The sequence below is a fragment of the Thunnus thynnus genome, chromosome 13, assembly GCF_963924715.1.
Source record: "Thunnus thynnus chromosome 13, fThuThy2.1, whole genome shotgun sequence".
Classification (NCBI taxonomy): Eukaryota; Metazoa; Chordata; class Actinopteri; order Scombriformes; family Scombridae; genus Thunnus; species Thunnus thynnus.
The window spans coordinates 26,998,978-27,026,546 of NC_089529.1; the positions used below are offsets into that span (position 1 = coordinate 26,998,978).

Consider the following 27,569-nt stretch of genomic DNA (forward strand, 5'->3'; position numbering starts at 1 on the left):
CTCATGTATGTCGACAGGAGCACATTTTGTACATCCACATTGCATTTGTGTGTTTGTGTGGCTCCAGAGGGAAGTGTGCAAGGCTGGAAGATGCTAAGAGCTCTGCTTTAATGCACTTTGATTTGAGATGATGAATAGAGAGGTTGTTTTTTTTTTCTCTCTCTCTCTCTCTCTCTAAAGCTGCACATGCACATTCTCACACACACATCCACACACACGCGCACACACACACACACACATTTCATTTCTCTTCCTCTAATAATCTTTCTTCCTAGTCTCTTTTTGCATGTTTCTCACATGCATACACACACACACACACACACACACACACACACACATCTGTATTCACTGCTCTGGGAAGCCATTAGTGTGACCCAGCCTTGATTACTTATTTATGGGCCCAACAGAGTAAAGTGAGGGGAGTGGAGAACCAGGCGGTCTCATTTATAAAACTGTCGTTTGACTTCACTCACATTTCATCACAGTTGATTTTATCATTCCAACAATGTCAGCAAAAATAAGAAAAAAAAAATAACAATTGAGTTAAATCCATGGCATTCAAAAATGTCTAATTACTGGGGATGTCTTCTGGAGACAATCAAGAGAAGTTTAAATCGGGTCAATTTCAGATTCTGCTTCAATTTCTGTTTAATTTGGCAACTGTCGTGACATGAGACTGCAACAAGAAAGCATTTCTGAATTTGCTCTGATTCACACCTATGACTGACTTCTCTACAGCAACAGTGGCTGAAGCTCATGGATATTGTGGCATATAGAGCCATCCACCTTACTGTACTAATTTGACACAAAAACCAAGAACTACGGAAGTTGAAATACGTACCCGATGGCCGTAACACGAACCTACACTACTGTTAAATCATATTGGTGACTCCTGTGTTTCGTTGTTGAGCAGCACTAAAAACATCATTAAAAGAAAACGTTTTTACACTTCAATAACAGCGGCGTCTCTCTCTTTTATTATTGCAACTTTATTATGGTCCTTAATTTATTTTCAATATGTATTATGTATTAAGTGAGCCGGTGAATTAGTGTTGCTGCCAGTTTGTCCCAGCAGCCAACAGCAAGTTTGTGCTGCAACAATGAAATTTCCTGCAGCTGAGACAGCGTTCCCCCATAGGCCACTATTATACATCTGTAACGAGATGTCTGTAAAACTTCAAGCTGCAAAGAAGGTTTACTCTTTCTATTGTGTTTTTTTGGATGGAGAATATATTTCCATGTGTTTGACATCATCTAGATGGGGGTCCAAGGAGAGCATGTGCAGTGGTCAAAATCCAGGAAGCAACCCAGGAAGGTGGAAAAGTTTTTTGCCGCATGCTGAATCTTGCAGTCTGGTGTCTACTTCTCATAATACATCTATGATTTAACTCACTGATGTGTTCCAGCTATGCCAGCTGTCACAGGCAGTGTTGGGCCGTAACACATTACTCACTAACTTGTTATAGTAGCCAAATGTGATTACTGTTTTCAATAAGGAGAAGTGTTAGCCATTACAATTCGAACTCCAATAATTACGTTTCGTTGGTCTAGAGAGCTGCGGGGAGGCGGTTAGCCTCTACAAAAAAAGGAGAAATGTCAACTTGCAAAGTTGTTTTTTGTACATGTTGTGTCATCTTAGCTGACTTGCTAACATTAGCCACTTATAAGCCAACAAGGAGGGTGTGTGAACCCTGTAGCTTCACTATGAAGATGAGACTTGAGTGCTGTGGGCCATCCAGTCACTGGGGCTGAGCTAGCTATTATATTCAGTAAATACCTATAAACTGTATTCTTTTCTATTTCTATATGTGTGAGAAACAGATGATAAGACATGTGCATGTGGAGGGTGTCATATGTACTGCTGTCTGTTAAAACACTAAGGCAGAGGTTCATGAAACGGTTTTTCAGGTTCATTTTCAGTCCTCCAAGCTCATCCCAGAATGTCACTAAAAATCATGTTTTGATTGTGATCTGACCATGACCCACATTCTGTATTATGTTGAGAAACATGCAATAAACATCAGGTCATACTCAGAACTAAACGGCTTACAGAAAGACATGGCCAAAACATAAAACTGATTGGGACATCCCAATTATTTAATGTCTGAAAGTTATTATTGTGTACACTTTTTTAATAAGATGGAGCAATTGCACATTTAATCATTCAGTGAGTCATGAAGCACACAATTGTTCTGTTTGGAAACTCCTTTTTATTGGATCATCTTTAGCCAGGAGGGTAGCAGCAGCCACACCACACCGAGAGGAACAAATAAACAAAACCAAAAGACAAACAACAACAACAACGACGGTGCTCTTCATCTCCTCTGACCCCTGTAAAATAAATACTTCACTCATCAACACCATCTGCATGATTTTTGTGTGACCGCTATTGTTGCAACCATTTAAATAAATATCCATGATGCAATATCAGCAATGAAACAGAAAGTGTGAAATGCATATTGTTCCATATATAATATATTCATTTTAGATAGATTTCTATATATATTTGTTCCATATACTCTCCTTAAATTCTTTTACAACATACAAGATGCCAATTTGTACCAAAAGCAATGCTTGCTAAGACACGAGAGGAGAACTGTAGTGGTTATAGTGGCAGCCTGCGTACGAACAGCAACAGACAGGTTCCTGACATGAGCTCCAGTCCTGAGGGAGGAATGTTGGAAAATCTTGAAATTAGAGAGGTTCAATTTTAAAGCCCTGAAAATAATTATTTTTAGTTGTGTTTTCATCTCGCTGAAAAGTTGTATTTGTCAAATGTACGTACAGATATACACAGCATGGTCAGCAGACATGAGGTATGGACACCAGTAATGAGTAAAGAGTGTAGTTTTTAATTATACCAAGAGATAAATCCAAAAAAACAATCCTAAAATGGCTTTGAATAAAGTACTAAACTGCAGTTGTTTTTCATTTCCCTTAAATCTTAAGATACATTATATCTTCCTTACATTAAATGCTACTTTCTGTTGCCAACATCTAGCTGCAAAATAAGAGACACAGATGTGATATATACAGCATAAAGCAACTTAAAACTGTTGAACATGAACTCAAAATTACTAATTTAATATGAGAATCATTGGAAATTGGTCTCCCATGTGCCCCACAATGCACTGCTTGCACCACTCTGTGTGTATCTGTACATGAAGAACATTGCGTATTAAAGAGGTTATGATTGGACAGCTGTCACTGTAAATATTTTAAAGCTACCCTGAACACAGATGAAACATAATTAGTTTGAAAATACGCAACAGTTTTCTCAGTAACATCATCCAGCTCAAATAGAAAACAATCCGGGTGCAAATAAATGTTCCTCGAGTCATCTCCACAAGCACCAAGATCTGACTGAAGTCAACCAGCCCACGTAGAGGAGACAGTGTGTGTGTGTGTGTGTGTGTTAGTGTGTGTGTGTGTGTGTGTGTGTGTGTGTGTGTAGAACCCATCTGAGGCTGCTGTATGTCCCCATTAATGCAGGTACATTTGAAAACAGTTTTCATTTTTGAAAGTTTTCTGTCCACACTATTGTTTTCAAACACCACCACAGAAAAGTCATTTCTGCAATCAGACAGGTGCAAACACAGCTGGTTTAACTGGTCTGTATGCGACCCGCCGTATGATGGTTTTCTGCTGCTTTTTGAAGCGTTGTTTGTCATTCACAGATTATGCATGCAGGGTAGAATGTGCCAGCAAATTATCAAAAACGGCTCCAATGACATAGCAAACATCAGCGTTTTTGAAAAGCCCAGTTTTTCCTCTTGTCAACATTACAACATGAAACTTGCATATTCACTTGATCTCTTTTTGGTTTAGTGTGGATGAAAACTCCAAACGGGGGGGAAAAAAAAAAAAAGATTTCAGTTTCATTACCATTAACATTAATGTGGACATAATGTCAACTCAGGTGATTTGCATTAGTGTCAATTACATAGATTATGTTTTTGGTTGCCAATACTCCTAATAATAACAACAACAACAACAATAATAATGTCATAGGTAACACTAAACGTGGAGAAAGTTGCAACATTTAAAAAAAGAAAAAAAAAAAAGAAGCCATATTAAATTGAGTGTGTCCTCCACAGTTGCCAACCCGTCTATCAAAGTGAAACCAGTGATGAACACAGAAACATTTAGGGCAACATTCACACATCTACAAATTAAAACTATTAAAACATTTTTTTATCACTCTTAATTGTGTCTTAATTCATCAGAACACCCATTTTAAATGTTTGAGAGCATTTGGGTAAAAAAAAACACTTATTAATTGCTTACTAACACTAATAACTGTAGATTTATTGTAATGTGGGGAAAAAAGTGAACATTTTAGTAAATCTGCATTAATGCTGTATTACTGATCTGTAAAGTAGTTCTGTCAACTCACAAAGCCTTCAGGCCTCAGTATGCTTCAAAAGAAATGCTTCGTACAACATGACGTTTGACCACCTCTGAAGCCAAAACTGGTCATTCCTGTTCCAAATGGCCACGCTCAAAGGCGGGACAAAAAGCTTACCGTGCATCCCATCATCTCTTTCCAAGAACTTTGTGTCTTTTGCATATCTTTGTAGTCTCATTGCATTGAGACTGGCGATAACTTTTGGACAGTCTCTGGCATTCATAGTGTTGAATGAATGCAAAAAATTTTTTAAAAAAAAGACCTTTTTTAAAGTGAGCGTGATTGTTGGATTGTCTGTTTTGAAAAGTTACAAATATTGTGGGACACAACCTCTTGATTCCACCATCAGAACGAGTGTTTCAGGTGCTGTTAGATGGTTTAAGAAGAGCATAGTCTGAAGCATACAGAGGCCTTTATTTTAAATTTTACATAGCTAATCCATGCAGCAAAAAGCTGCACCATCGTTATCCTTCTTCCTACTGACTGCAACAGCTGAAAAGAATTGTCAGACAAATCCCATTTTTGTTCTCTTTCAGACCCGCAGAAGGAACAAGGAATGATCTAGAAGACAACTTACTTGATCAGCTGCAGAGGTTTTGAAACTCTGTGTCATACAAAAACTCAGCCATAAAGGTAATTAACTGATGCAAAAGATTTCTGAAGTCCTTGTTCAAAGTTTCCTGTTAAAGTTGCCCCAAAAGTTCCTGAATTGATCACAAGTGGACAGTAAATAAGTAAATGTTCACTATAATGGAAAACAGCCATAATAATATCAATCTCATAGAAACAAAATAAAGCAGAATAAAAATAGTTATACAGTTAATAGCCCATATTTACATATAAAAATAGAGCAAAGTAACATTTAACAAATCAGGTCAGTGTGTGTGAGTATATCTGTGCTTTAAATGACGCATCTCGACACACATGCACACACACAGAAAAGCCCATACGCATCCAAACATTAACACACCCACACCCACGCTTTAAAAACACGTACATGCATACACACAAGCGTACACACACGTGCACACATCTGACACTGTGTGTGTGTGTGCGTGTTGTTTTTTTTTAATCAACTTTGAATCCTTTCTTCCTAGAAAAAGCCATGAGCTGCGATTGTTTTACCATTTTGAACTGTAAACCTGACGTGTTGAATAAATTCAGTGGAGGGGATTAAAGTCGTTTCAAACTCAAAAAAAAAAAAAAAAAAAAAAAAAAGAAGTCACATTGCTAATTTTTCCAGAGCATGTATGGTCTCCATTTAACTTAATGGCTGCATCAACATCCTCTCTTTCCTCTTTCCTTCCCTTCATTCAACATCTCTCTTTTCTCTTTATTCCTAACATCCCTCTCTCCCCATAATCTGTCGATCTGACAAACACCACAACTCCACTCTCCTGTCCCTTCTCCTCCCTCCCTCCCTCCCATGCTCCATTCTTCTCCGGCCCATTAAGAGCTATCATGAAGCTAATTGCCTGTTTGATCAACTCTCGATGGACCAAGAACTGGAGGCTTTTAGCCCTCTGAGCGTAAGAGGAGAGACGGATGAGGCAGGAAGGATTCGTATATGGGTGTGTGGGAATAACGCGCCTCACGCATTATTCGATAGTTTATTTTATTCCATTTAAATTTGTTTCTGTTTTTGCCGTCTTATTCCAAAACAGGGTGCGAGAGAGAAAGATTTTCAACATTATTAACTCAATTTTCTCTCTCTGTGTTTTTTCCTGAACAATTTTCATTTTCTGTCCTGTGAACAACACTTAATGCAGCATCCTGACAAGAGGCATCCAGTACAGTATGGCTCTTAAGTTGCTGAGAAGGGGTGAGGTTAACCCTAAAAGACTACTGGGATAATCAAAGTTCATCACGGTTGCTTAACTCAGTTTTTTTCCAGTGACCAACTAGCAGAGAATTGTGCAAAATTATATCTCCAGGGTAATTGGATTGTTTTGATTGGTTGGTGAGGCAATTGCATAGTTTCACCGCCATCAAAATACCCTGACAAGTAGCCAATACATTTTAAAAGCTCCTTATTTAATTTTTTCCAAAGCGCTGACACAATGAGGCACGTTTCCAGGAACAGCCAACTGATTTTGATTAGATCTTCGTGGCTTAGGAGTCTTCTGGACTACCCCTAACCTCTGAGACATAGGTAGCTGGTTTAATGCTAAAACACTTGCATTACCTTTTAGATTGAAAAACTAGGACTGACACGCCCATCATTTTATTTATTTTCTCCCAATTAACTAGCTTTTGATTTGAGAATAGGAGGAGAAAGTGGTAGAGGAGGAGGAGGAGGAGGAGAAGAGAGGGAGCAGTGAAGGAGGTCGGTCGGAGGAGGGAGATTGGCGACAGACTGACTTCAGGAGGAAACCCGACCAGACCCACAGAGCTCCACTGAAGCAGCACGGCTAAAAATAAGACAAGGGAGGCTTCTTGTGCTGACAAAACAACATACACACAGGCTCTACATACACAGGTTGTTGTACAGTAGGAGGACACACACACACGTACACACACATACACACACACACACGCTGCCTAGTCACAATGGATGCACCCTCCCTCCGGTTAAATAATCCCCCATTCAGCTCTTGGCTGCCAGGGAAAACAATGTCCATCTACCTCACAGTGCTTTTCCTTTACAAATGAGCTTAATAGCATTGAAATTCACTCAGTTCGTACAGTGCATGGTCCCTTTTTTTGGTGTCAAACTGTTGTTACAGGTGTGTTACAAAGTGTCTTTGTTCTCACTTTATGCCTGGGTGTTTTACTCAGATTCCCAGTCAGATATCCACCGTGGCACAACGTCGTTTTTTTTTCATTCATTCCTTCTTCATTCATTCCTTCCACTTTTGTGGAGCTTTCTGAATGCCATTGTGGTCTGATTCCTCAATCTCTCACGCTTCCTCCGATTTCCTTTTTCTAGAGGACAGACACTCTGTTGGCATAGATCATATACGTCGCCACAGGCGTCTTTCCTTCCTGATTTGGTCCATCGCCCATCTCTGTGCTCTGTGCGTTCTCTTTGCAGAGGCTGGGTGGGAAGGAGGTTCAACAATAAATAGATTTTAAACGTCCAGATTACACCACAGAAGGCGGAGAAAGGTGATTTCTGTCTTGACGTCTTGCACAACAGCTTCTTTTTCTTCAGTATGAGTTTTTGTTTTTAGGAATTACATTTCCAACATGAACAGGCACAGTAAAGCTTTGGTCCCTCCTGAGCTGGAGAAGAAGTAAATACAAGGTACATTAAGTGAACACTTCATGGTTGGTTGGTTGGCTTGTTGTATGTAGGTAAGGGTCACAATGGCATTGTTGTCACAATGTCAGCTGTGGCACTGTTGATTGGCGACAGCGTTGCTTTGGCGACGGCTAAGGGGAAACTGATTTATCTGGCCCCCATCCAGGCCTGTCATAACGGCTTCTCCAGGGCCTTGCTGCGGAGCGAAGGATGACCAGGGTTGGGGTTGGAGGCAGAGATCTTGCGGCACACAGTGTTGGTGTTGCTGCACCTGCAGCCAGGACGTGTGGCACGGTCATGGGCACACTGGCAAAGGGCAAGGCACAGCCTGGCAGGGGGGTAGCAGCAGAGGCAGGGCAGGCAGAGTGCCAATAGCCCCATGGTGCCCCAGCGGGCACAAGCGTGGGCTGGAGCACAGGAGCACGGCCGGTCAGCGCAGTTATCCTCGTCATCCTGGGCGGAACAGTGGTAGAACAGGCCTTTAACACAGCACAAGCAGGTGCCGTACTCCACGGCGCTCTCAGCAGAGCACAGGCAGCGCTGTCCACAGGCCCAGCAGGAAGGCAGGCGGCGGGGGGCACAGCACTCTTGGCACTTACAGCGACCACACCGCTCACAGATGAACAGATGAAGGCCCAGCTCAGCCTCATCTTCTGCCAAGCCTTTACTCAGAGAAGCATCAGGCTTGAGTTCTCCTTTAGGTTGAGAACGAACCACCGAACCTAAGCCAGAGTGAGATGGTGTCAGACCTGCCAGTAGCCTCTGGTCTGAGGTGGCACTGGTCCGAGAGATGGAGGAGCTTATGGTACTGGAACGGCTCAGGTGGGACAGGTGTGCATGCTGCTGCTGACTTTGGCTACGGGGCATGGCAGAGTGCAGGGAAGTCTGGGGGTGGTGAGGGTATATTCCATGACCGTCATCATGAGCATAAAAAAATACGGACTGGGATACCGATTCCGGTACCACGGGCCGCTCCACATAGTCATTGTTGGCCCGGATGGCACGGATCTGGTCGAGTGACAGCACTGGGACCTGCTGGAGGTCCAGCCCGTCCATCCTGAGGGAATGAGCAGGGTCCATCCTGGTGAGCCAGGCCGGGTGGCACCAGGGCTGCAGGCCGGGGCTGGGGCAAGGTGCTCCCAACGCTCACGGCACATCAGATAAACCTGTAAACACAGAGAGAGAGAAACACCATGACTGTGGTTTGTAATACTAAATTGAACTTTCGATGATTCCACCACAGTAGCGCTCCAGACAATGATAATATTCACTTAGCAGACAAGCTTATTACTCAGACAAATACAAAATGCATTCACTTTATGGCAGCTAGCACAACTTAGGCTTTTTGAAACTTTGCCAACCTTGCAGTTATAAGCCTATTAATGTCATTGTAAGGTTAAAGCAGTGAGAAAATTTACCCCAGATTCCCTCAGACACAGTCAAGCTGCAAATCCAGACTATATACTGTATAACCACAATATATAACCATATAGTCTATAAAATGTCATAAAATTGTGGAAAAACTTCCCAGAGCATAAGGCAACATCTTAAAATTGCTTGTTTTGCCTGACCAGCAGTCCAAAACCCAACTGTATTAACCCAACTATATAAACGGAGAAAAGCAGCAAATTAGTAGTAGCAGAAAAGTAGCAGAAAACCCAATGAAGAAATGATAGTCCTTCCCAGTGTTTGATTGACAGAAGAGGTTTGGGAAATGTACCACACAAATGCTGCTTGGTATATAAGAGGTTTACCACTTAAGATTTTACTTTGCTTCAAACAAGCAAAAAAATCAAATCAAAACAGGGCAAAGGTCACAAAAAGTCAGATATTGTAGCATCCTACCAGATAACAATTATGTCTGTCATTATATATTTGTATTCTTCCATTATAATCATAGGTATAATGATTGTTTGCTGCAGAGAAAGAAAAATCAGAAAATACATTTAGTGAATTAAAATGGAGGGCAAATAGAAAATGAAATATTGATGAAAAGGCAAACAAAAACATTTAATTTTGCCTCAATTACTGGCAGAAAGAGGCACCACATTGTGTACAGCAAACAGTGGCTTTCATATTACTCCAAATATTCAAGCAGCATTTGATCAAAGATGGAGTTTGGCAGCACAGCTTCCAAACAACCATCAGCCATGTCATCATGACCGCTGAGGTTCTCCACTGCTCAGGCTAACGCTATTATTAGCCTGCCAGAGCCAGAGAGATACAGTCATGAGGTTCACACTGTAATTTAACATCTGTTGAACACAGCTGCTGCTGCCACAGAGGAAACCCACCTGCAGACAGAGAGGCTGGCACTGAGGCCAAGGAGTTAGACTGACTGTAGAGTAACAGTGCAGACACAGGTTCAGTTCATGCAACGTGTGTTTGTGCATCGACAGATATGCTTCCTTTTGAATGGGTTAGTTTCTTTAGTTTATCAGTGAAGGTATCAATTCCACTGAGCAAAATGTCAGTAAAAAGATGCCTTATTTTAGAAAAACAGTTGATAAATATAAAAAAAACACTGAGTTTTGGTCTTACCCTGCTTGTAAAAATAATACATTTTTTTCATAGTAGTATTTTTATATAAACTGTTTTCATAATAATAAAAACTTATCTGCATGGTTACACTACTAGGGGTTAGGAGAATAAAAATATCTATGTAAACTGGGTGAACTGATCCTTAAATGGGGATATGTTTTTGGGGCACATTTGCCCATCACATTTAAAGGTGCAGTGTGTAGAATTTAGTGGCATCTAGTGGAACGACTTGGCAGAAATGGAATATAATATTCATAAGTATGTTTTAATGAGTGTATAATCACCTGAAAATAAGAATCATTGTGTTTTTGTTACCTTAGAATGAGCCCTTTATATCTACATAAGGAGCAGGTCCTCTTCCACAGAGCCCACCATGTTGCACCACCATGTTTCTACAGTAGCCCAGAACAGACAAACCAAACACTGGCTCTAGAGAGGGCCTTTTGCGATTTTCATGCGAGTGTCGCGGCTACCGTAGGTTCTCCTACACACTGGGAGGGGAGGGGAGGTGTATTCATTCAGTTGCAATCTGCAACCTCACTGCTAGATGCCACTAATTGCTACACACTGGTCCTTTTAATGTGGTGGATTTTGTTTGCTTGTCCCACTTCAGCTATACTGGCTCCCTAAACTTTGGCCAAATTTGGGGTTTTATGACTTCAGTAAACAAATCCTAAACAATCCTCTCTAAAATTACTTGAAACTACTGAACTACTACTTTACATCCATGTTTTTCTGCAGTTGCTGGTTCAAAGTGAAAGTTGACAAGACATGTTTTTTGCTTTCTTAAAGACTTAATTTGATAAAATGTGACCAACATCTTCCTTCTCCCAAGCTTTTGTTATAAGCAAATTTCCTGTCTCACGCCTGTCTGTTGGCTTTGTGTACATTTTTGCTGCCCCTGTACATTCTTTGGCAGCTCTAAGAATATGTTTCATCATGCTGTTACCACTTAAATCACTGCGGAAATGGACCAAACCAAGAGTTAAACCGACTACAAAAAAAGAAGTGTAAAGTGGTTATAGTAGCTTAATAATATACTCCAAGGTGTTGTGATATATGAAAATGTAGTTTCATTGTAATGTTGGGTAAGACAGCAACTAAACTGTGGCTCAGCTTGACGGTTCAATCCCTGGTTCCTCCTGTACATATGTAAAAGTGTCCTTTAGCAAAACACTGAACCCCCTAGCAGCTCACAATGGTTAGTCCAGTGCCTTGCATGGTAGCTCAGTGCCATTGGAGTGTGTGAATGGCTGGATGAGAGGCAAATTGTAAAGTGCTTTGGATAAAAGTGCTATATAAAAGCAGTCCATTTACCATTTACCATAAATACTTAAAAGGTATTATAAATTTGCTTACAAGTGCAGTAAATGCACAAGCAAAACAGGCTAAATTAAATAAAACGTCTGAGTGTAGCTGAATGCATATGCAGCTGATTTGATTCCCTGGTCAAACATCAGATGAGCTCTGAATGAAAAGACAGAACTCAAACAAAAAAAACTCTGATATTGTGATATCTGCTGCTAGCTTTGGAAGGAAAATGTGTTTCTTTGTGTGTGTGTATGATAAAAACAGTAGAAACCCTCTCCAACCAGCATGCACAAATACTGTACACTCATATATATATATATATATATACACACACACACACACACACACATACACACATGCACACTAAGCAGCACACACACAAAGATGCTGCAGTCTTGCCAAGTGGCCAAAGGGAAGAGATGGCTGGCTCGCTCCTCACGTTGGGCTGGTCCTCTCGGAGAGTAATGAGGCCAAATGGAAATGCATTTAAAGCAGCTCAGATCATGAGATTAGATAGAGGAGGAACCGCAGCAAATGACCATCTTTGGGCTGCGTTCACGTGAATCCAGAGTCATTCTAAAAACACTGTTAATGTATCAAAAGTTTCCCGTTCACATCTGTTTTTCTCAGATTGTTTTCTTGCAGTACAGATCTACACTGAGCTGCCAGAACAAAAGAGAAACAGTTAAACGTCTTTGTCCTTGACTTTTCTGTTCAGGAGTATATGGTTGAAGGAAGCAATACAGTGTTGTGACCATTCAGGCGTCAGTGTGCTTCCCCCACAGCATCTGAAACACCCTCCCTCCCACACCTTTCTAACATGGGTTTTCATGGGTTTTGGGGGGGCTGTTTAACTTTACAAAACAACAATTCGACAAGCCTTCTTGGTCTGTTGTGTGAAGGTGAGAAAATAGAAGCAGCTCACTATTCCCATATCTGAAGAATAATTGTGTCTCTGGCTTTTCACCCCGCTTTCGACTGTGGTTGTCAGAACACATACTTTTACCTTCAGATATGGTCGGACAACACATACAGTAGTATGTACTAGTTTGCTTTGACCTCAAGCCGATCTTTAGACCAGGAGTCGCTCTGCTTGCTCTTCTCTTTCTTGCAAGTTTGAATTATTATTCTGCAAAGGTATACGTAGACGTCTCTGCAGTCACGGAAGCTCAGAGATGAGCCTATAAAAGAAACAGCTTTGCGAAACACATGTCCATGTTCCAGCCGTTAATCATGTCAAACTTGCACTGATTAATTGAAACAATTGATCATTTATATTATCATTTTTATAATCTATTTTTGTTGTTTGTTGCTACTGATTCATCTTTTTCAGGAAAAACTCATCTGTCCCAGAAGTCTGCCTACATCTGGGACCCCACATCTGCAGCAGCAACCATACAGAGGTTTACTAAACAGTAGAGCTGAATGTTATGGTTGAAATCATGATCAGTCATGATTTTAATATAGTTTTTTTCATTATCAATATATTATATATCATAATATGGTCAGGTTTCTGCTACACAACAAATTGATTTTCACCACAGCCAGTACATCAAATTAAAAAAAAAAAACTCTTTAAACATTACATTAAGAAATAACTGGACCTAACATAAAACTGGTCAGTAAATTATAAAATGCCCTGTTTATGTGCAGTTATGTAAACAGTTCAGTACAGAAAGTAGAAAAAGACAAGCTGCCTCTGGAAAATGTAGTGCAAAAGCAAGAGAAGAGCAAACAGAAGAGGGGATGGGGGAGGTGGATGAAACCCAAGAATGGCAATCCATCATTGGGAGGGAAGGAAGGAGAGATGATTAGCATGCAAAAACAAAAATAAAACAAAACCAACAAAAAAAAACCCTCTTCCTGTCCTCCAGGCTTTCCAAGGAGAGACTTTTGAACAAATTCTGGCTCTATACCCCTCTAGCCTCTCTGTATCCATCACTCAGTCACTTCCTTCCAGAGGTCCATCCATAAAGCGACAGATAAGGGGACCCAGGTTGGTTAGATGAGGATGCATTTTCAAATTAGTCCGAGGAAAGAGGAGAAGTCCTGGTGACTAATCTCATCAGGCAGAGCGGTGGCCGCAGCTTGCTCATACTCTGCCCGCCTATCAGCCCATCTAATTGTTAAAAAGAAGAGGCCTGCCGTCCATTTCCATGACCTCATATTTACTTACTGGTCGGTCGAGCCGACCATTGCCAATCCCCAATGTGACACAAATACTGCAAGTTATGTGAAAAAGTTAGAAAAAGTGTCCTCTTGGGTGGAAAAATATAGCGGAACATCCCTTCAATCTCAACTTCATACAAACTAGTGTTGAAATGATCCAATCAACAAACATTAATAACAGTTGAGTCATTTAAAAATGGTTCCATCTTATCAAATGTTGATCAAAATGGTGCAAATGATTCATTGGGTTTTGGACTGTTAGGCAGACAAAACAAGATATGTCCAGTCATCATCATGAGCTCTAGCAACTTGTACATGAATTGATTAATCAAAGAAAAGTATTAGTATTGAACTAGTATTGAAAATAATCGTTAGTTACAGAAACAAAACAAACATTCACCCAAATGTCGGCTTATTTCATGATGAAATCTTTCCCTGCAAGGATATACAAAGTGTATAAAGGTGTCAATTTGTTTTCCAGTTTTATTTTTTAAACCGTATTTCTAGCAGACACGTGGAGGAAAATAAAGTCTGTCTCAATGTCTCTGGCGTCTGCGTTAGCGCTTCACCTGATTCGGCTACGCTGATTGGCTACGCCGAGGTTTACAGTTGTTTTGGGTAGTGATGCTCAGTTTGTCTAGATGTCTGTGCTGGAGAGTGTCTGTTATCAATCCCCCAGAAACAACAGCTGGGATGAGAGCTGTGTGTGTGTGTGTGTGTGTGTGTGTGTGTGTGTGTGTGTGTGTGTTAGAGAATGGTGGAGGGCGGGGCAGGCTGCACCCTCCCCTCTCACATTACAAGTGGAGCTGAGGGGATGTGTGTGTGTGTGTGTGTGTGTTTTCTGTGTGTCACGTGTGTGTTAATGTGTATGTGATTGTGTGAGGATTCTGGGTAGCTGACTTCCCAAACATGATTTCCAAGAACACATCTTCCAGTAGAAGAGGCGAGGCGGAGGGGGGAGGCAGACCACAGAGCAGTCATTTACTTTGGTATTTTGTCTGATCAAAACAAAATTATCAAAAATTTCTGGTGTATTTTTAGAACTTAATGTGAGTTTGGGTTTATTGTGTGTCAAGACAGCCTGAGGAAGGCAAGTCTGCTGATGCATGGTGGTGTAGTTTTATAATGTACAAGTCCATATTTATTAAGTTTTTTTTTATTTTAACCATCCACTTTAAGGATAGGTTCCCAATTTTTCAAGTCTGTCTTAAAACAATAGTCAGATACCCAAATGAACACTGAAACAGGTTTTGCTCGCTGTTATCATTGCTCCTGTTCATACAGACTATTACAAGATCCCCTCCAAACGAGCTTACAAATAGTGACCAAAATCCACAGTCCTCATTTTGAGAATAAATGTATTTAAATGTAGTTTATCTGATGATAATATGAGCCTTCAGTCATCAGAGTGGATATCTTCCACAGTTGGTCTTTTTAGTAAAAATTTCCCTCTTTGTGTCTCACAGACAGTGTTTTCCTGTCCAGCTGCAGTGGAAGGACAATAAAAAAAGATGGAATTTGGCACTAAAAAGACTGTAACTTTGAAAAATTAGACTTGATTTGACTAATTTGGACGACTGAAGCCTCATTATCATCCTCTGTGTGGAGGCTGTGGATTGATACTGTATTATAAGGATATCCTAATGGTCAGTACAAACAGGAAGAATGATCACAGCAAGAAAAAACTGTTCACTGATCATTTTGGGCACCTAACTATTGTTTAAGAACAGTCTGAACAGTTATGAACCTATCCTTTTAATTGGATTTGGAAACACACCCCATGAATGAGGACATATTTTTTTCCTCATAAAAATCTAAAAAAATAAAAATGACTTTAAGTCAGTTACCATTATTACTGATTTACTTTTATAACATATAGTTTTATAAAAGGATGTTGTAAAAGTAGTCTAAATTATATGATAACAACATGATACCCGGGTCTCTGCACTGATACCAATTTTTTTCAATACTGTATATCAAAAGAAATCTCTACAAACCCATTTTTATTTTTAAAAAAATGAGCCAGAGCTCATAAAGCACATAAAGGTCCAACATTTTCTCATTCTCATCTGATAAAAAGATTAATTTAACAAGACATAGAATCTGATTAATTGACCATTTAATGCCAACTTGTGATAATAATTCTACAGCCACATTTTACTCAAAAACAATGTACATATGATACCCAAGAATGTTTGTCTTTCTTGGTGTTTCTAAAAACCTCCACTGCTGAGTTACACCTGAAAATTGATCATTTTGTTTTGGCCCTTCTTATATTTCCACATCCTTTTTTATATTTGGACCACATGCTCCCCTCATCATTGATGTTCCCACAAATGCAACTGACGCTCAGGGGAAACTTGATGCAGGTTTATGGCTAACACAGAACCAACACGGCCGGCAGCACAATGAGTGTTTTATTTAGTAGATAATCCATCTGGCTCAGAGGAGGAAAGGAAAGAGGATGGGAGAGGCATCCATCCATCCTCTCCATCTCTCTCTCTATCACTCTCTCTCTCTGAAACTGGTACTCAATAACATTATGGGGGAACAATAAAGTAGTATTTATACATATAATATGACATTTTAGTGAGTGTGAGAGAGTTAGTGTCACAAATACACAATGTCTTTGTTGTACATTTATCTTTTTTTTTTCTATGATGAATTTCCAAAGCATTGCTCGTGTAAAATATATAAAACGAATGTGAAGCAAACCAGAGAGAAACAGTCACAGTGAGCTGGTGTTTCAACAGGCCGTCAGTGGTAACCTGAGGATAGACCTCTGTGCTGGGGGAGTATCAGTGGTGAGCCTCTGCCCTGGGATGGACACACATACATACAAACCCACACACTCCTGCTCTCATCACTCTTTTCCACAAAAACACACACTGTATACATTCTATCTCTGCTGGCCAATCACCAGTTACACTGCCAGGTTTCATCTGAGGCTTCTGGCTGCTGTGTAACTGAATAAAAATGCATAAAAACATATGTTAAGTTATGTAAGTTAAGAATACACACATATGTTAATACATACATAAGTTAAGCATTCACATATTTCTTAAATATTTGGTTTAATGTGTCGATGTACAGTTTTTTTTAAACATACTCTCCACTTTTGGGCTTATTACATTTCTGGGCAGCACTTCCAGAAATCCCTTGTCAATTAAAGTTAAGGACTGAGTTTGAGTTTCTTAAGGTGGGACTCTTTCTCTTTTCAGCTATCACTGTTCATGCTAGCTATCAAGTTCTTCTTCTACCTTTCAAATAAACCAGAAACATAAAACACATCACTTCTTGTCATCTAGGTGAGAGACACCAAAAAGGCAGAGCTGCAAAGCATCAGCTGTAGAAAATGGCAAAACAAATTTATCTGTGTAAAAATGTTGATGTATCATTCAGACATGAGCTGAAATACTTAAATGAATGCTAATAAACCGCAAAAACACACACAGAGACATCTATTTGTCACTGGGCTGCCTGTCTGCATCCACTGTAGTGAGTGAGTTCAGTATTTTGCAACATCCATTAGCTAATTGTTGGTCTTCTGGCAATAATGTTTGGCAGCTGACGATCAATGTTCGGATGTGGTCTATGCACAACGCACTGCCAAGGAGAGTTTTTAAAATGGTCCCTTTTAAACACTAACTTAACACCCCATGAAAATCTTGTTCCTGCTGAACTCCAGTAACCTTTGCAGTGATGAACAGATGTACTCCAGGACTCTGTGACATCACTGTTGGGTGTGGTTACAGGTGCTTGACACTCTTTTTAAGTAACTGCAGTGCAAAGATGACAAATTGTATGTTGCTGTCCGAGCGATTTTAAAGTTTCTGCAAGTTAATTTTCTTTGCATACAGAAATGAAACCATTTGCGTTCTGAAATCTAGAAATCAGATTTACAGTGAGGTTTGGAAAATGGTCAATAGTGGAAACCATTTATAATTTGTAGTTAATGAGCGAGAACATGCAAAACCAGTGTCTTTCATGAGTCATCTGTGATGTCCAAAAAAAGAAGAGAACTTCTGTGTGGGCACCTTCATGGAGCAGTACATACTTTGACCTCTGATTTTCTGTTTTTATGTGTCAAGTCACACATAGTTTGAGCACATTGAGGTAAATCAACCCCCAAAACCCTACTTCTCAAACAGATGATGGCAGATTATGTACCGTCTATTTCTCAGACAGTCTTCAGAACTATTGGAGTCTCTCACCTGCGTGGTGAAACAACCCCTATGAGTCCCTCAGTTAGCCCATTTGAACATTTACATGAATGTCACATATAATTATTTTATTAATTATATTTGACTCTTCACAATTGTTTGACAAAGATGATTTCCTACTGTCCCTTCCATTGTTTTGACCTAAAAAAAAAAAGTTGCTTCATGACCAAGTGGGGTCCCATTCTTAAAGTGGCCTCATCATAAGGATAAACCTGGCAACATTATACATTTTTCTTTTAATCAACAAATCCAATGAAAAGACCCACCCCAACAATTAATTGATTATGCTAATTCCTCTGTGCTGTAGACCTCCATGTTGTGCAAAAACAATTAAAAACACATCAATGAGCCCCACCATTGTACTGGTTGACTTGTTCCTTCATTATCATGAACACAAACACTGTATTTTATTTTGGCTCAATCCTACTTACAGCATCCTACTACTGTTAATACTCACAGGAGCACCAAATGTATATAAATCCGCTGCTGAAAATAGTCCCCAACAAATGCATTATTACCTGCTGTTTGAGTAACGTTTGCTAAAAACTACAGATTTTTCAATGGAACTATTGTTAGCCAGGGTTTAACTTACAGTATGTTTTCATCTGATTATGAAACTGTAAATGCAAACAAAAAAGAAATATATAATGTGTGTTGTACTTCACTTTATTTCTTTTTCTTTTTTTTTTTATTTAGGCATTTTAAATCTCCCATACAGGGATGTAGAACTCATTTCATAGACATATTTACTGCTCAATTAAGAGTTGGTTTGTAGAAAATGTACAAACCAAACTTAAGTTTCATCCCTCCTGGTAGTCTCAGTATTGAAGACTAAATCTGTGTAGTGGGAACCATTTAGGCTTAAAAACTAATTCAGATGTCAGAAGCAGACAGAAACTTATAAACTGTGCTGGCCTCTTGTCTGCCCGCTGACTCTCTCACTTCCGCTGAGTCTGGACTCGACCTGCTGATGGTCGATGGAGTTTAATGGACAGAGCATCACTGCATCTCTCACCAATGACATCATGGTTTCAGGCTATTTTAAAACTGACTGCAGTGACCCCTCGCCTTGGAATGAGGAGGGGTTGCCCTCTCCTCTCCTTTCCTGTCTTCTCCTCCTCTATCCTCCCCTCCTCTCATTTCTCCCCCCCATCCTCTCACCTCCTCTCGTCCCCTTACATCACCTTCACCACCTCCCTTCATTCTTCCCTTTCATCCCCTCCCTGCTGTCCTGGTTTTTTTTGTTTTTTTTTACTCCCCTCACTCTTGTTGCTCTTCTCTCCTTGGTTTCCTTTTCATTCCTCTTGTTCTCACTGAAGAATAAAACACATTCTTTTAGGAGAACATGGGCTCCATATATAACATACATACATACATAATAACACTTTATAAGTGACTGTCGCAGTAAATAAATAACCCAACAAGAACCTACAAGCGACACATTTTAGGAAATCTGCTCGTTTTTCAGCAGAGAAGATCAATATTAATTTAATCTCAGTGCATTCAGCATGCCAGTGAGTTTAACAACTTTGAAAGTGAAAAAACACACCTTCCAACAACTCCAGACAGGGCCATACCCAGGATTTTAGAAATACTGAGATGATTAGTCTGAGTTACCCCAGCACATCCATAACCCTCCATGAAATGTGTAGCTAGACCCCAAAAAGACTGTATTTTGTCATATTTATTACTTAAACTGTGCAGTTACAGTCAAAAGTTTGGACACCTTGCCATTCCCTTGAATGAGAAAGTGAAAAACTCTTTCGATATTGACTTAAAAGAACATATGAAATTTGTTACTTCCCTATGATTATAAATTGTAAGGATCAAACTTAACAACCCAGCCATCAGGACAGGACTTCTGTAACGTTGTGGTTAGTTTAGACATAAGCACAATGCGTAAACCAGCTGCTCTGAAAACCACAATGGTAAAAAAAAAAAAGATACAACTCTGAAATACACTGAGTTACAGTAGCTGACAAATTAGAGCTTTAAATTTCTAAGCAGTCAACATTACAAGCAATTGGCGGCAAAGAGATAGAAATAAGAGAGTGAGAAGTACATAAGGACAAAGTTAGACAGGAGAGACGATAACAGAGGCTTGTTGTCTGTTAATGGGAAGAGTGAAGCAAGATAGTAGGTCCAGTTTGTGTTTTTGTGTGTTGGTTGGAGAGAGCGAATGAAAATATGGAATAAATGAAATGCAGAGTGAAAATATAGAAATTAATGATATAGCTTCAGTCTACATCCGCAGTATACTTATATTTAGCTTAATTGTTATGTGTATATTGGTATTTTATCATCTGGTTTTATAACTTTATTACTACTAGTCTGTCATGCATTAGTGGAAAAGTAGTCATATCTTTAAGTAAAAGTTAAAATATAGAAGCAGTTGCAGCAATATAAGTGGAACACCTACCCAAACCCCATGTGCATGAATATTTTTTTCCTAAAGAGACCCAACCTGAGACCTACAGCGAAAAAACAGGACCCAGCCTGACCCACTTAAGCTGACCATTATTTGGACCCAGCCCAACTCAGGCCTGGGTTGGGTTGGGTCCCATTCATTAGGAACAGAGTGGTCCTGTGAGGACCTCATTCAGTACCGCAAAACTGTTACTTTACATAGTTCCACCTTGGCTTTTCTGCTCACATTGGATCTGAAATAAAACAGTGACTTTGAGGTTAAAGTGCTGACTTCTAGCTTTGAAGAGGACATAACATGCACATTTCCAGGTCTGTATTTTCATTCTGGGGCTGTAAAAGTACAGCCCCAGAATGAAAATATAGTATATTTATCTTATACTTGCTCTTTATGCAGCTCCTCAGTTCAGCCTCTGTCTGAAACAGGCCGTTTTAGCTCCTGTCCCCCTCCCAATGAACACACTCTGTTCTGATTGGTCAGCTTCTGGAAGTTGCTCCTCAGCAGTTTTGGAGGCTACGTAAACATGCAGTAGTAGTTTAATTTCACTTCTTTTTCTATGTATTAAAAATACATACATATAAACTTCAAGAATGCATCCCTACACATTAAATCCCAAATCTAATTGCTATAACGTTAGCAAATGATCTTAGCAACAAAGGCTTTTGTCCATTTGTTCATTTGTGGGCATGTGCAAATGATCATGATAGTGGTAACTTTCTTAACAAAGTATTGACTGCAGGGTAAAGCCCTGGCTTTTGACTTGAAGGCAGCCTTTTTTTGTGTGTGTGTTTTTTTTGTTTGTTTTTGTTTTTACATACATTCACCCCAAGTTTTGGAACTTTGACTATGTTTAACACAGACGTCGGACATTATAACTGCATCTATGGCTGCATTTATATAACACTTTTATCCAATATAAATGACAGGAAATCACAAGAAGCATGATATGTCCCCTTTAAAGGTTGTTTGAGGATGTAGGAATCCTAGTTGTGTATTTTTGATCCACTGTGATAGACAACATGTTTGTTTGTTGCTAATGCCATCAAAAGTGTGACAGGAAGGCACTCTACTAGCAAATTCTAACCAGGGTGTCACTATTATGCAAAGTCATCACAAAGGGCACATGAAATCAATAAAACTCAATTAAGTTGTATAGCTAAAGAGAATTATGTCCTGTGTTGTATATAAGCATATTTAAATCAGCAGATTCATAAGGTCAAAACATTTAACTACAGTGTTGCCAGCTTTTCTGAGTGCATGGCATGACTGTATGTGTGTATGTGTGAGGCCCGTCAGGCACTAAGACCCAGGGGCCTTCCTCGTGATGCCCTCCGGGAGCACAGCAGGATTGAATGACAATAAACTGGATGAGATACCGGATGTGCCGAATCTGACCCCAACGGAAAGACTGAAATAGACACTGCAGACCAGCAAGTCCAGGCAAGGGGGAGAGGGGGGGAGAACAAGTGGGGAAGGAGGAAGAGAGGAAGGGAAGAGACAGTGAATGAGTGGGGGATCGTGATGCCAACAAGGATAAAAAAAAAATGAAAGTGGTGGAACCAGAGGTGGAGGAACAGGGATAAAAATGGAAAAAGTCAAAACAAGCTACAGAAGAGGAGAGCATGGGAGAGAGCTGGAGAGGAAGTTGTAGTTTTAGGAAGTTATTTGAAGACATGTTCGCTGAAATTGAAGAACACCAGATTTCATGTAACAATCTACTCAGCCCATCAGCCTAAATAGAAAACAATGATATAAGATATAAGACAATAGGTTTGTCATGTTTGCCTGAAATCAATCCTGGTTTTGGTATAAGCATTCGTGGGGAATTATCTCTGCTCAAAGCAAAGGACTAATGAAAACTTCACTCTCGAAACTCTCAGAGTACTATTTTCAGAGGATTTTATTAATATTGTTTTCAGTGGAAGATTTTACTATCACAAGCTCTCTGTGCTGTGGTTCAATGAATTGTAATTGCTTCCACTTATTTTAGTTAAAAATAGTCTAAATTTTGTCTTTAGCGTTTTTCCTCCCTGCTAAGAAATAACAACTCATTCACCAGATGTGTGCGAACATTCACTGCCAATGTTTTTTTTCTATATCTGCACACGCAGACTACTACAACTACAGTATGGTTAGTAAACAGTTAAGGTTAGGCAAGTAAGACACTTGATTAGATTTAGGCAAAGAAGGATTAAAATAACTGCTTAGTTGGGCTCCCCGTGGCTTTGGGTTTAAGATGCCGACCACGTTGTCCCCGGCTCCTTTCTTGTCATCTCTCTGCTGTTGCTACCTAATAAAGGCATAAAATGGGATTGATCGTGGTTAGAAACCAATGTTGACTGTCGGGAGCAAACGGGAAGCGAGTGATCTCCTGACTTCCGACGTTTTGTTGACCCAACCAACCATCCCAACCTACTCTCTTTCCAAGTTTTGGCGGCTATATAACAACATCACCGCACTATTTCTTCCCTTTCTCCCAACAGACAAGAGTTATAATCCCTACGGCCATTGAAGGTCAAAACAAAACAAATTTTGGGCGGTTGCTGAAATGACTGATACTGTCTTTTTTTTCTTGGGAGCCTCAGAAATAACTACGGGGAAACACTGGAAGAGATGGCATAATAGCTTCAGTAAACCTGTTAGCTTGGCCCTGTTTTAGGAGTTAAATAGAGGCATTTGGCTTGATCTTACTTGTACTTATTTACATACAGTTGTCATCTCTCTATTACTTGTACGTAAAGTCACAAGAAAGTTGGTTCTTGGAAAGAGTTTTGTTGACTGTTAAAAACTTACTCCATGTGCAAAGAAATCATTGTATAAATTGGGAATCTGAGTTTATAAAGCTTTTTTTTTTTTAATGATTTATAACAGTTGCCAAAGACTTTTCTGTCAATCAACTGATCAATCCACTAAGGAATTCAGCACTAGTTGAGACTAATCCACTATGGGAAAACAATGAATGTAAATTTTACTCAAAAACAGAAGTAGGGTTTTACTATTCACTTCAATGCAGTGATTGTTTTCTTGTGACATCTGGTGACTTTCGGAGGAACTACACCTTATAACATTTGCACAATCACTGCCTTCTTGTTGCCAAGTACTCATTCATTAATGCATTTCCCAGAGATCACGTGTGACTCAAACAGTGAGGGCAAAACTATGGCATCATCTTTCTCAGAATTTCTGCTGATTTTAACATTTTGAGTGTCTGTAGATGGTGCTTTGTCTTTTTTTTTTTTCAGCCATGGTGGCTGTTCTTACTCATCCTGTTAATTACCCAGTTCATTTTTTATTTATCCCAAACTGTCGGAAAATACAAAAAAAAAAAATGTAATTTCTATGTAGCATAAGAAAACAAGAAGACAGTGAGTTCTTTGAAGAAGAAATGTTAAAGCTTTTGTGAACTGTATACTGTTATTTTCAGTCAGATAGAAAGTAGCTAAACTATGTGTTTACTCTACTGTGTTTTTATACCTTAAAGAAGACTTGCTTTCTTTTTCTTTCTTTCTTTTCTTCTAAATTCAGTTGGGAATTCACGCTATTTTTACAAAGTATTTTTACTGTGAATCTTTTCTCTGTTTCTACAAGGTTGTGGTTCTATAGTGCATTAGAGTCAGTGCATTAGCTCTTCTGCTATGGCATAAAAACCTTCCATCCCCATTCGCACCCCCCCCCCCCCCCCCACCCCTTCTCTCTCTCTCTCTCTCTCTCTCTCTCCATCCATCTAACCATCCATCCATTTCATCGTTCGTTCATCTATCCGCCATATTCCTCCACTCCACACATACTGTCCCCTCCCTTCCATCCTTCCATCCATCCATCCATCCATCCATCCATCCCCTGGTCAATCCCTCTGCCTGATGCTACCGCGCCTCTCATCCCATTCACTTTCTCTCTCTCTCCCTCCCTCCCCATCAGTCCGCCCCATCATTTGCTCATCCACCCGCCCCTCCAGTCCCACCCCAGCGGAGATGGGTATTGACATTCTGCATCCGACCTTGAGGACAATCAATCCCAACCCCACATGTCCCCATCACAGTTACACACACACACACACACAAACTGCTAAAACACACTGAGGCTAATGTTAATATGCAGCCTAACAATCAGTTAATATGACTATTTCCCTCTGTTCCATTTGTGATTCATTAATATACTCTCAGTACTTAAGTCACATAAGAGTTTAAAAGTTACTTCAAAAGTTGGTAAAAAAAAAAACACAAATTGCATGTTACTAAGGAGACTAATAATTTGTCACATAACTAATTCACCTTCACTACTAATAAAACAATAACTTGAATCAATCTGCCCGCCAGGGAGGTGACAGTTTGCACACATCACCCATCCACAGGCCAAAGCATACAACGAAAGATTAAAACTGTAGTAAATACTGACCAACAATGATGAGAAGTAGATGTGAAGTACACATATATAACGTTAAAGCCGAGATGGATCGATGGATTTTTAAAAATCATCACAGTATGAAACTTTTTTTCCCAACCCAACAGCTAAGACGGGAGATGGAAAACAGGGCAGGAACAGAAATGTATCCGAGTAAGATTTGATCTATTTGAACAAATCAGCAGCTGCATAATTGACCAGCGATCAAAAAGTGGAAAGAAAAAGGGAATTTGACTACCAGATATTTAGGAGATACCTTCTTTTCTCCTCTTCATCTCGTGCCTCTGGCTGCAGACGATTTGGAAAGTGACAGTTTTCACCTGGAGTTACCTGCTTGCTCTGTTTGATAAATAAACCTCACGCTCTGTGCACTTTTCTGTTTCGTTTTCCAGATCTTGTACTTGATCTCATCAGAAATTTTGGCTAATTCATAAGAAGGTAAACGGCTTGTTTAAGTGGATTGTTTAAGCCCCTTAAAAACGGAAGTAAAACTGACAAAAACAATACGGTATAGTGAGACTCTCTACGATCGCTGCCTTGATATCAAGTTAAAAACTTGAAATAAAATCCTATCCCAAGATGCAACGGCTGTTTGCAAAGCGACACAAACCCCTTATGAATAATTCTTTACATCATCAAATGGAACTTTTTCATTCCAAGGTCACACAAATCATCAATAGTTCATTAGCAGATCGGATGGCGGCAGGATGAATTTATGCTTACCTCTGATTGGTGGGAGATCCATTCTGAGGTGGCGTGCTGGGGTGTCCTGGGTGTCCGTGGGTGCGTGTGTGTGAAAAATCTCTACAATATTCCTATAATATCCTTTTTAATGACTTACAGTATGTCTGTGGAAACCAGTGGTGAATTTATCTTGACTTAATTTACTCGTACTTTACTTCATGTAGTACGTTTTTGATGTCTTTATCTTACTTTTTGGTGCTGCAGGATGTTATTTTGCTAAAATGCATATATGATATCCCTCTCTACTTTAATTCTATAACATTGCTGTAGCCCTGTTGTTTTAAGGATGTGTGTTTGTAGGGTGATAGATGGCTGGGAGGATGCTCTCTCTCTCTCAGTGTGATGCGCCCTCCTCCTCCTCCTCCTCCTCCTCCTCCTCTTGCTCTTGCTCCTGCTCTTCCCGGAGATCTTGCAGGAGCGCTCTGATACTGGTGCGTCCTCCTGAGGTCACCTCCTCCTCCACCTCCCAAAAAAAACCAACCGGTCCCTTTTACGCACGGCGCATCGAAGCGCTCCAGACTCTCTGACCGAGTTTTAAAGACATTCAAGTTGCTGAAGATGCTCGTGATATAAGGATCCTGTCAGAAAACAGGCAGAGTTTTCACGTTTGATTCTTTATATCTGCAGTTTTCAGAGAGAAAAGTGTCCGTGGTTGCAGGAGGAGAAGTGGTGGATTAATCTCCACGCTGAGTAGAAGGAGCGATGTGAAATACTTGCAGCGGTGCAGTATTTGTAGGGGTTTAAAAGGAAATGATGATGAAAAAGAAATCAGCAGCTGGAGGTTGAACTGAGAGGCTTCCACAGTCAGAGATTGAATGCAGAACTTTAAAAAAAAAAAAATTCTTCCTTTCTGTCCTCTCAAAGAAATGTCTTCCCGTCCTGCTGTAGTTTCCTCTCCTCTCCCCGAGAGATGAATGACTGAGAGCTGCATGCACTTTCTCTCTGTCTCTCTTTCTCTCTCTCTCTCTCTCTCTCTCTCACTCACACACACGCACACACACACACACACACACACACAAACACTCTCCAGTCACCCCTCCTCCTCCCTTCCTCTCTCTCTGTCACTCCTCTCTCTCCACCCCCACCCTCTCCCATCATTGAACTCAATTCAATTCAGTTCAGCTCTATGAACATGACGGGGCGGAAGCCTCTATCTTACTAAAAACAAGTGTTGATCCTTTTGGGTAACAATGTATTAACAGATTACGTAAACATGATATTTTAATTTTCTTCTATGTATTTTATTTCCAGCTTAAACCAGTTTGTTTTATTTGAGGCTCCTGTGCAATAAAATAGGATCCATTTCAGTCGTTCTAAAGTAGCTGTAAAGCCCTTTATAGAAAAATGAAAATAGATTTCTTTCTGATCAGGAAATCTTTCTCATACTCAATGAAATTAATTTGTGCCACCTTGCAAAATAAGTGGTTTAATGTAGTGACTACTTGTGGGGGTAGTTGGCAAACAAACTGGTAAGTTGTTAGTGCTAGCCAGCCACAACAGACTTCCAATTTTCAAGCTAGCAAGCTCAGTTGCTAACTGGACAATTAAGAACACACAAGCTGTGTTCAAAATCACTCTATATTTTCTATTTAGTGCTCGATATTTCCACCATTTTATTTGTGTCTAATTTCTTATTGTGGAAATTGTGCTTTATATAACCGGTCAAAGCAGATGGCTGCCCACCAAGAGCTGGGGTCTACTTGAGGTTTCTACCTGTTAAAGGGGAGTTTTTCCTTACCACTGTCGCCAAGTGCCTGCTCATGGGGGAATTGCACAGTGTTCATTTCATTTTCATCTATAAAAAGGCAATGCAACAATGGGTGTGAAAAGAAGGACAGCATGTACAGTACTACAGTACAACAAGATGATTATGTAATCAGAAAAATTATATGAATCACATGTTTCTTGGGTAGACCACATGCTCAACCTGTAAAAATATAATCAAGGATCTTTAATTGACAAGAGAAACACATTTCTTCAGTGCTTCTTGTTAGTGTCTATAAAAGAATCTTGATGATAATTTTATTTTCTAAATATAATATTTGAATGTGCCATCTCGCATAAAACGCTAATGGTTTCTATTTTTTTCTGACTGCAATAGAT

At 39.8% G+C, this 27,569-nt stretch overlaps 1 protein-coding gene across 1 annotated transcript; it reads right to left on the reverse strand.

Annotated features, from left to right (window-relative positions):
- Window positions 1-4,664: 4,664 nt before the first annotated feature.
- Window positions 4,665-26,522, reverse strand: LOC137196054 (protein sprouty homolog 3). Its single transcript, XM_067608852.1, has 2 exons — window positions 25,446-26,522; window positions 4,665-8,818 (listed from the first exon to the last, which is right to left on the reverse strand). Exon 2 carries the CDS (start codon window positions 8,730-8,732, stop codon window positions 7,824-7,826), a length of 909 nt encoding a protein of 302 aa, XP_067464953.1. The 5' UTR covers window positions 8,733-8,818; window positions 25,446-26,522; the 3' UTR covers window positions 4,665-7,823.
- Window positions 26,523-27,569: the final 1,047 nt, after the last annotated feature.